Raw genomic sequence first — 9,140 nt, 5'->3', positions numbered from 1 at the left:
AGGGATCCCAGGGGGTCCCGGGGGTCTCTGGGTGTTCCCGAAGCTCTGTTAAGTGTTCGCAGTGGTCCATTAGTGTTGGCTTCCTGGTGGCCCATTAGTGTTTCTGGTGGCCCAGGGGCCCCCCAGGGGGTTCCTGCTGGTCCAGAGGGGATCCCAGGGTGCTCCCGGTGGTCCCCGAGGGACTCCAGGCGGTCTTGTTGTCCCTTAGCGTTCTCGGGGGTCCCCGTGCGATCCCGCTGGTGCGGACGGGCCCCCCCCCCCAGACCGAGCTGGGGGCTCCCCTACTCCGGGAGGGGTCCACCCACCGACCCTCTGCCCCTCTCCTTGCCCTCGGGGGGCTCCCAGCGCTCGGTGGGAGGGTCCCACCACTCCGTCGCGGCCTCGTCCCCCTCCGGGGGGCTCTCCTGGCGCTCCGCGGGGGGGTCCCGCAGCCCCGGCGGCGGCTCCCGGCCGTCGGGGGGTCCCCGGTCGCGGTGGCCGCCGCGGCGGGGAGGGGAGGCCGGGAGGGGCTGGCGGGGGGGGCCGCAGGCTGGCGAGCAGCACCAGCGCCTGCAGCAGCGCGTAGAGCCCGGCCAGGGGCAGGAGGTGCCGCAGCAGCGCCCGCAGCCCCGCGGCCACCGCGGCGAAGGCAGCGAGCCCCTGCAGCCAGGCCCCCCCCCGCGCCCCCCCGGCCCCGCAGCCCCAGCGCCCCCAGCGCCGCCCGCGCCGCCCCCAGCGCCCCCCGCACGCCCAGGTCGAACACGTGCCGGGCCAGCGCCAGGCAGATGTCCAGCGGCTCCGGCGGCGCCGCGGGGTCCGGCGGGGGACCCCGGCCCCACGGAGGGTCCAGCGCCCACGGACACATCGGGGGGGCTGCAACAGAGCGGGGGGTGGGGGAGGGGGGGGGGGACAGCGTCAGGGCAGGAGGGGGGGGGGGGATGGCCGACCCCCCCCTCCCCTCCCCAAAGGCGTACCGGGGGGGAACGGCGAGCTCCCCTCCCGCAGAGCCCCCCGCCCAGCCCCGTGGGGACCCCGGCCCCGCCCAGTTCCCCCCCCCACACCCCGCGGGTCTCACCTCGGGGGGACCCGGAAGTGCTCGGAACTGGGGGAGCGGGGCCGGGGGGGTCCCGCGGGACCCCTCTGAGCAGGGTGAGGGGTGGGAGGGGGGTCCCGCGTCCCTCCGGCCGCTGATTCCGCCCGGCCCGGGCCGCTCGGAGCTTCCCGGGGGGAGGGGCGAGCTCGGGGCGGGGGAGGGGCGAGTCCGGGCCGAAGGGACCCCTCGGGGGGGGGGGGGAGGGTCCTGCGCTGCCCCCCCCGTTCTGAGCGACCCCCCCCCACTCACCCAAGATGGCGCCCGCGCCGCGCCCTCCCCAAGACGGCGCCGGGTCACGTGACCCCGGTCTGGCCCCGCCCTCCTGCCCGCGCGACCCCTGGCGGCCCTAAAGAAACAACGGCGCCATTTCGGCCCCAAAATCGTCTTTATTTCACCCAAATCCGAGCCCTCCCTTCCCCCTGTCCGGCGGCGCAGTCGGTGCCGAGGCCTCGTCCCGGGGCTGCAAAAGAGAAGCGGTTTCTGAGGGGACGAGGGACGCACGGGAATTCCCGGTGCTCCGGGAGGGTTGGGGGTCCCGGGGTGCTGGAAATGGGGCCGGGGGGGTGACCGGGGACAGGGGGGTCCCCGGGGACGGTCCTGGGGCGGTGGCGGCGGCTCAGGGCGCTGCGAGTGTGTCTTCAGGGCGGATCAGGGGTTTTGAACCTGTTCCTCATCGCCGCCGCCACCGCAGACACGCGCCGGGGGCACGGGGGAATCACGGGGGAGTCACGGGGGACTTACCGGGGATTTACCGGACACAGCGCGGTCCCGCCGCTCGCCGCCACCTGCGACACGCGGGGGAGGAACGGGGGTGAGACCAGCGCGGACCCCGAAGTTCGGGGTGACCCCAGGGGGACTCAGGGCCCGGGGGGGGGTCCCGGGCGGGTTCGGGGGCGTCGCTCAGGCCTGTGGCGTCCTCAGGGGGGGTCGGAGACTCTAGTCTTTGGCGTCATCACCGCGACAGCCCCCCGGGGTCGGGGACAGACCCCCAAAGGGACCGGGAACCCCAAATCAACCACCCTCAACCTCACCGGTCCAGTTCCCCCATTTCCCCTCATCGAGACCCCCAGAATCCCCCCGACGCCTCTTCCAAGAACGCTGCAATTTCCCCGAGACCCCCCAGACGTCCCACGGCCCCCGATGCCCCCTCAGGACACGCCCGGTCCGCCCCAGCAGCGCCGCGTCCCCGACTCTCACCCGCTCCCGGCGCGAAGAGGCTGCGGGCGGCCCCGCGGCCCCTTTTATAGCGCTGCCAAGCCCCGCCCACCGCAGGCCCCGCCCACCGCAGCCAAGATGGCGGCGGCACCGAGTGGCGGGAAAGCGAGGCCACGCCCCCTCCCGGTAACGAAGCCCCGCCCCCCGCACAAGCCCCGCCCCTTTCGCCTTTTATGGGCGCCCATTCATTCGCAAGCCCCGCCCCCACACGCTCGAGGCCGATCCGGCAAAACTTTATTACCAAAAAAAACCAGAAATTTTACAGCCGGGGGAGTCGGGGGGGCCCCGGGGGGTTTGGGGGGTCCCGGGGGGTCGGGGGTCCCCAGGCCCCTCCCCCCAGCTGCTACACAGGGGAAGCTTCACTTCTTTCTCGGGTTTTTCTTTTTTTTTTTTTTTTGTCTTTTCAGGCCTTTTTCTACAAAACCCCCGGGGGAGGGGGGGGGGCGGCGGCCCATCCCCCGCGGCCGGGCCGGGTTCGGGGGCAACTTGGGGGGGGTCCCGGGGGGTCCCGGCGGCGGCAGGGCCTGGGGGGTCCTTATCGGGTCTGTTCGACTGCAGGGGGAGAGAGAAAAAGGGGAGGGGGGTCAGGGGCAGCACCAGGAAACCCACACAGGGCAGCCCCCTCAAACCCACCCCCCAAACCCCAGAACCCCCAAAACCCCCCACAGAGCCCCCCATTTCTCTCACTGTAGGAGGAGATGTCGATCTCATGGGGCAGCTCGCTGATGTTCACCCCAAACCCCGCACCCCTGAGCCCCCAGGACCCCCCAGGACCCCCAGAGCCCCCCGTTTCTCTCACTGTAGGAGGAGATGTCGATCTCGTCGGGCAGCTCGCTGATGTTCACCTCGAACCGGTCCTGGACGTCGTTGAGGATTTTGGCGTCGTTCTCGTCCGACACGAAGGTGATGGCCAAGCCCTTGGTGCCGAAACGCCCCGCCCGGGCCACCTGCCCGCCGGGATCGGGGTCAGGGGCACCCCCGGGAGCCCCCTGGGACCCCCCCAACACCCCCTGGGACATGGAACCACTCCAAAAACCCCTGGGGACCCCCCCAAATCCACCCTGTGACACCACAAACACCCCCGGAGCCCCCCAAACCCCCCTGGGACATGGAACCACTCCAAAAACCCCTGGGGACCCCCCCAAATCCTCCCTGGAACCCCCCCCCAAATCCACCCTGTGACACCACAAACACCCTCGGAGCCCCCCAAACCCCCCTAGGACATGAAACCACCCCAAAAACCCCTGGGGACCTCCCCAAAACCTCCCTAGAACCCCACAAACACCCCCGGAGCCCCCCAGAATCCCTCTGCTTCCCCCTCACTCACTGGGGACCCCCTCCAGGAGCCCCCCCAGAACCCCCCGAGTGTCCCCGCTGTCCCCCACACCCGTGTCCAGCCCCTTCCAGGACCCCCCCGGAGCCCCCACCCGGTGCAGGTAGGTGTCCGAGTCCTCGGGCATGTCGTAGTTGAAGGCGATGTTGACCCTCTCGATGTCCATCCCGCGGCCAAAGAGGTTCGTGGCCACCAGGATGCGGCGCTGGAAGTCCTTGAACTGCTGGTACCGGGACAGCCTGGGGGGGCACGGGGGGGGGGGGGGGTTCAGGGTGGTTTGGAGGCGTTCTGGGGGCTCGGGGAGGGGGGGGGGTCTCTGGGGTTATTTTAGGGCTGCTCCAGGGGTCCCCACCTCTCCTCCTGCGGCATCCCGCGGTGGATGGCGATGGCCGGGAAGTTCTGCTCCACCAGCAGCTGCGCCAGGGCGATGCAGCGCTGCACCGACTTCACGAAGATCACCACCTGCGGGGACCCCAAAACCTCCTGGACACCCCGAAACCCGCCCAGGCACCGCGATCCCCCCCCTCCCGGCCCCTGCGTTCCCCCCGCCTGCGTTTTGGGGCTCCCCCGCCCGATTTTGGGGGGGATTTCGGGGCGCCCCCCCCGCACCTGGTTGAACTCGAGCACGTCGAGCAGGTCGAAGAGCTTCCTGTTCTTCTCGTTGTCCTTGAGTTTGACGTAGTACTGCTGCAGCCCGTGCAGCGTCAGCTTCGTCTCGTCGTCCACGAAGATCTCCATGGGCTGGGGGGGGAACGCGCTGAGCCCCCGCCCGCGGCCCCCAGCCCCACCTCGGCACCCCCCCCCCCACCCCGAGCCCCACCCGGGCACCCCAAAACTCTCTGAGCCCCAAAACAGCACTCGGGGACCCCAACGTCATCCCACGGGGTCTCTATGACCCCTCTGCACCCCAGAACAAGCCCTGAGACTCCAGAGAGTCATCAAGGAGCCCAAAACAGACCCAGGGAGTTCCTACGTGCCCGGGGACTCTGGGGTGGCCCCAGAGCGTCCCTGTGGCTCCCCGCACCCCAAAACTGCCCCTGAGGTTCCCCAAGAGTCATCAAGGACCCTCATTTGGCTCCCGGGGGCATTCCTGTTACTCTCTGCACCCCAAAACAGCCTCCGAGAACTCAGAAGAGTCTCAAAAGCCCCAAAACTGCTCCTAAAACCCCCAAAAAGAGTCTCAAGCACCCCAAAACTGCTCCCGAGACCCCGAAAGAGTCTCAAGGACCCCAAAACTGCTCCTGAAACCCCAGAACTGCCCTGAGGCCCCCAGAAAGAGTCCCAAGGATCCTCGTCCTAAGCCCAGGGGGTCCCTACGCCCCCCCTCCATCACCCCAGCACCCCCCTCCACCCTCCCTCCATCCCCACAGAGACCCCCCCCACAATCGGGGGGGGGGTCCTGCCCATCCCGGGGGGTGCCCCCCCCACCTTTCCCCCCCTCCCCAGCCCCCCGACTCCTGCTCTGGGCCGGCTCGGGGCCGGGGCCGGGGGTCCGGGCGCCGCGGGGTCCGGGGTCGCGCCGAGGCCGAAGGGGCTCCCGCCGTGTCCTCAACGCCGTCCGGGCCGGGGGGGGGGTCCCGGGGGGGGTCCCGGACCCCCGGGGCCGCCACAGCTCGGGGGGGTCTTCGTCCTCCGGGCGGGACGAGCCCGGGACAGGAGCAGGAGCAGGAGGAGGAGGGGCGGTGGCCGGGGAGGGGGAGGGGCGCGAGAGCTCTTCCGCACAGGGGGGAGGGGCGTCGGGGGGCGGGGCCGAGGCGGGGGGAGGGGCAAAGGAGGGTGATTAATTAATTACGTCTTGCATGAATTTGCGGCACACGGGGCGGATTTCCTTGCTCAGGGTGGCGCTGAACATCATGACCTGCTTTTCGTGCGGGGTCATGCGGAAAATCTCCTGGACGTCCCGGCGCATGTCTGGGGGAAACGGGGGATCAGGGGGGGTCGGGGAGGGGATTGGGGGTCCCAGAGGGGTGGACGGGGGTCCCTGGGGGTTGGGTTTGAGGCCCACAGGATGAGGTTGAGGTCCCAGCGGGGCACGTGGGGGGTCTGGAGAAGGGTATGGGTGTCCCAAAGGGGTGGGTGAGGGTCCCCAGGGCCTCATCTGGAGGGGAACAGGGTCGGACTGGGGTCCCTAAAGCAGCAAACTGAGACCCCAGAGGCTGGGTTGGGGTCTCAGAGAACTGCAAGGAGATCCCAAAAGGCTGGACTGGGGTGTTATGGGCTGAACTGGGAACCCAAAGGGCTCGATTTGCGTGTCAGGAGCTGATTTGGGATCTCAAGGGGCCCAATTGCGATGGCAGGGGCTGAGCTGGGATCCCAAAGGGCTCAATTTGGGTGTCAGGAGCTGATTTGGGATCTCAAGGGGCCCAACTGCGATGGCAGGGGCTGAACTGGGATCCCAAAGGGCTCAATTTGCGTGTCAGGAGCTGATTTGGGATCTCAAGGGACTTAACTGGGGTGGCAGGGGCTGAACTGGGATCCCAAAGGTCTCAATTCAGGTGTCAGGAGCTAATTTGAGATGTCAAAGCGCCCAACTGCAATAACAGGGGCTGAACTGGGATCCCAAAGGGCTCAATTTGAGTGTCAGGAACTGATTTGGGATCTCAAGGGACTCAGCTGGGGTGGCAGGGGCTGAACTGGGATCTCAAAAGGCTCAATTCGGGTGTCAGGAGCTGATTTAGGACCTCAAGGGACTTAACTGGGACGGCAGGGGCTGAACTGGGATCCCAAAACGCTGAATTAAGATCCCATGACCCAAACCAGAGCCCTCCAAAGCGGGGCTGGGGTCCTGTGCTGCCCCCCCCCCACCCATCTCCCCCCTCCAGGACCCCCTGAGAGACCCCCGGGACCCCCCTGGGACCCCCGACTCACCGAGCTGCTCAAGCATCTTGTCGCACTCGTCCAGGATGAAATGCTTGATGTGTTTGAGGTTGAGGCTCTTGTTGCGGGCCAGCGCCAGGATCCGGCCCGGGGTCCCCACCACGATGTGGGGACAGTTCTTCTTCAGCACCTCCTCGTCCTTCTTGATGGACAGCCCCCCGAAAAACACCGCCACCTGCAGCAAAGACCCCCCCAGAAACCCCCTTGAGAGACAGCCCCCCCGAAAAACACCGCACCTGGGGGGGGTGGGACACGGTGGGACCCACCCAGTCCCCCCAAAAACGCCTCTGGGATGGACGAGTCTCACAAGAACACATCCATTTCCAGCAGCGCCCAGTGATCTGCACCCCAAAACTCCCAGTAATTCCCTGGGATCCCCCAAACTCTCTCAGAGACACCTAAAACGGGCTCAGGATGCGCCAAGACCCCCAGAACGCCCCCAAGCCTTTTCAGAGCCACCCCAAAGTCTCCCAGGTGCTTCTGGAACCCCCCAGGACAACCCCCAACCCTCTCAGGTCTATCCCCAAACCCCCCAGGATTCCTCCCAAAACGCTCAGAGCCTCTTGAGCCCCCTCAAACCATCTCAGAACCCCCCAAACCCCTTCACACCCACCCCTAAACCCCCTCAGCTTCCCCCAGACCCGCTCAGGCCCCCTCCTAAATCTCTTCAGACCCTTCCCACGCCCCCCAGGACCCCCCCAGAGCTGACCTTGACGCTGGGCATGTACTTGGAGAAGCGCTCGTACTCCTTGCTGATCTGGAAGGCGAGCTCCCGCGTGTGACACATCACCAGCACCGACACCTGCGGGGACACAGCGGGGGGCTCAGCGCTCCGTGACACCCCCAGACCCCCTCCCCAGCCCCCCAAGCCCCCTCCTGACCTGCCCCGTGACGGGCTCCAGCTGCTGCAGCGTGGCCAGCACGAACACGGCCGTCTTGCCCATGCCGGACTTGGCCTGGCACAGCACGTCCATGCCCAGGATGGCCTGAGGGATGCACTCATGCTGGACTGCAGGGGGGCGAGGGGGGGGTCAGCACCGCCGGGGGCCCCCCCGGGAGGGTCCCCGAGCCCCCCCAGGGCCCCCCAGGCACCTTCGGAGGGGTGCTCGAAGCCGCAGTCGACGATGGCGCGGAGCAGCTCCGGCTTGAGCAGGAAGTCGCGGAAGCCGGAGCTGTGGATGGACACGTAGGAGCCCTTCACGTCCTTCTTGGGGGGGGCCTCGGCCCCGTCGGCCCCCGCCGCGTTCTCCACCTCGTCATCCTCGTAGTCCAGCAGCTCGTTGTCCACGTCGTTCTCCGCCATGCTCGCGGCTGGGGAGGGGAGCGGCCGGTGAGGAGGGGGCACCGACAGCACCCGCGGGACCCCGACACCACCCGTGGGACCACCAACACCACCCCCGGGACCACCAACATCACCCTCGGGACCACCAACATCACCCCTGGGACCACCAACACCACCCGTGGGACCCCTGACACCACCCCCGGGACCACCAACATCACCCCTAGGACCACCAACACCACCCGTGGGACCCCTGACACCACCCCCGGGACCACCAACATCACCCCTGGGACCCCTGGCATCACCCATGGGACCACCAACACCACCCGTGGGACCACCAACACCACCCGTGGGACCCCTGCCATCCAGCCCCAGAAGGGATCCGGGCACGGTCAGTGAGAAGGAAACACCGGGACCACCGACACCGCCCCATGAGGGGTCCGGGCAGGGTCAGCACTGCGGGACCAGCAGTGGCCCAGGACCCCCAACACGCCCCCAAAGGGATCAAGGCAAAGTCAGCACCGAGAGGCCACCGGAGCACCGGGACCACCGAGACCGCCCCAAGGGATCTGAACGTCACCGGCAGCCCAGGAGCACCGGGACACCGCAGACCCTCCGCAAGAGAGACTCCCGGGTGCCCCCAAACCGGGGCTGCAGCACCCGCGGGACCCCCAAACCCCGCCCAGCCCAGGGAGCACCCACGCCCCCCTCATTCCACCCCCGCCCGCACGCGGGACCCCGACACCGGGACCCCCCCGCCCCTCCCGGGCACCGCCATCTCCGCCGCCCTCACCGGGAGGGCCCCGGCGCCGCTCGGGGGTCCCGGCCCGCCCCCCCCCGGCCCCCCCATCCCGGCGGGCTCCCCCCGGCCCCGCCCCGCCCGATCCGCGCCGTTCCCGCCAATCCGCGCCGCGGGCCCCCCCCCCCGCCGAGCCCCCCCCCCGCCGCCCCCCGGCGCCGCCATCTTGGAGCGCACAATCGCGGCGGCCCGAGAGCGGCCCCCGGGCGGCGGCGGCGGCCCCGGGGCGCTGCGGAGGGCGCGGGGGGCGCGGGGCGGGCGGGAGGGCGCGAGGGGAGCCGGCGATGAGCGGCGGCGGCGGCGATGGCGGCGGATGCGGCGCCGGCCCGGCCAAACTCACCCCAAACGCTGCGACCGCCGCGACCGAGAGGGCGGGGCTGAGCGTCACTTCCGGTCCGGCCCCGCGCGCGCCGAGCGCGCCCCGCCCACGGCCCGGGGCTGCCCCGGGCGATCGCCTGAGCGCGCGCGGCCCCGCCGCCGCCCCGCTCCGCGCTCCCGCCGCCGCGCTCCCGCCGCTCCCCCCGCCGCCCGCCGCGCCCCCTCCGCCGCTCGTTTCAACCCGCAC

The 9,140-nt window shown here is 69.7% G+C and overlaps 1 protein-coding gene and 1 long non-coding RNA gene across 2 annotated transcripts; both read right to left on the bottom strand.

Annotated features, from left to right (window-relative positions):
- Positions 1-1,438: 1,438 nt before the first annotated feature.
- On the bottom strand, positions 1,439-2,267 carry LOC138100765 (uncharacterized). Its single transcript, XR_011146900.1, has 2 exons — positions 1,814-2,267; positions 1,439-1,532 (listed from the first exon to the last, which is right to left on the bottom strand). It is a non-coding gene; the product is annotated as an uncharacterized lncRNA (long non-coding RNA).
- Positions 2,268-2,504: 237 nt separating this feature from the next.
- On the bottom strand, positions 2,505-8,992 carry DDX39B (DExD-box helicase 39B). Its single transcript, XM_068998625.1, has 11 exons — positions 8,916-8,992; positions 7,590-7,808; positions 7,379-7,506; positions 7,207-7,299; positions 6,489-6,672; positions 5,413-5,531; positions 4,230-4,361; positions 3,973-4,082; positions 3,715-3,859; positions 3,087-3,234; positions 2,505-2,839 (listed from the first exon to the last, which is right to left on the bottom strand). The coding sequence occupies exons 2-11, from the start codon at positions 7,798-7,800 to the stop codon at positions 2,823-2,825; spliced, it is 1,287 nt and encodes a 428-aa protein (XP_068854726.1). The 5' UTR covers positions 7,801-7,808; positions 8,916-8,992; the 3' UTR covers positions 2,505-2,822.
- Between the last annotated feature and the right edge of the window lie 148 nt (positions 8,993-9,140).

This window comes from Aphelocoma coerulescens, unplaced genomic scaffold, assembly GCF_041296385.1.
Source record: "Aphelocoma coerulescens isolate FSJ_1873_10779 unplaced genomic scaffold, UR_Acoe_1.0 HiC_scaffold_140, whole genome shotgun sequence".
Classification (NCBI taxonomy): domain Eukaryota; kingdom Metazoa; phylum Chordata; class Aves; order Passeriformes; family Corvidae; genus Aphelocoma; species Aphelocoma coerulescens.
The sequence above is the reverse complement of the archived record's forward strand: the minus strand, read 5'-3'. Positions and strand labels throughout refer to the sequence as shown.

What these genes read in the sequence shown, in the direction of transcription:
- DDX39B (XM_068998625.1), bottom strand. Translation starts at nt 7,800, where the DNA reads ATGGCGGAGAACGACGTGGACAACGAGCTGCTGGACTACGAGGATGAC. An exon ending in CTTCGAGCACCCCTCCGAAG is followed by an intron (nt 7,507 to 7,589) that starts GTGCCTGGGGGG and finishes GCCCCCCTGCAG; the next exon opens with TCCAGCATGAGTGCATCCCT. An exon ending in TGGAGCCCGTCACGGGGCAG is followed by an intron (nt 7,300 to 7,378) that starts GTCAGGAGGGGG and finishes GTGTCCCCGCAG; the next exon opens with GTGTCGGTGCTGGTGATGTG.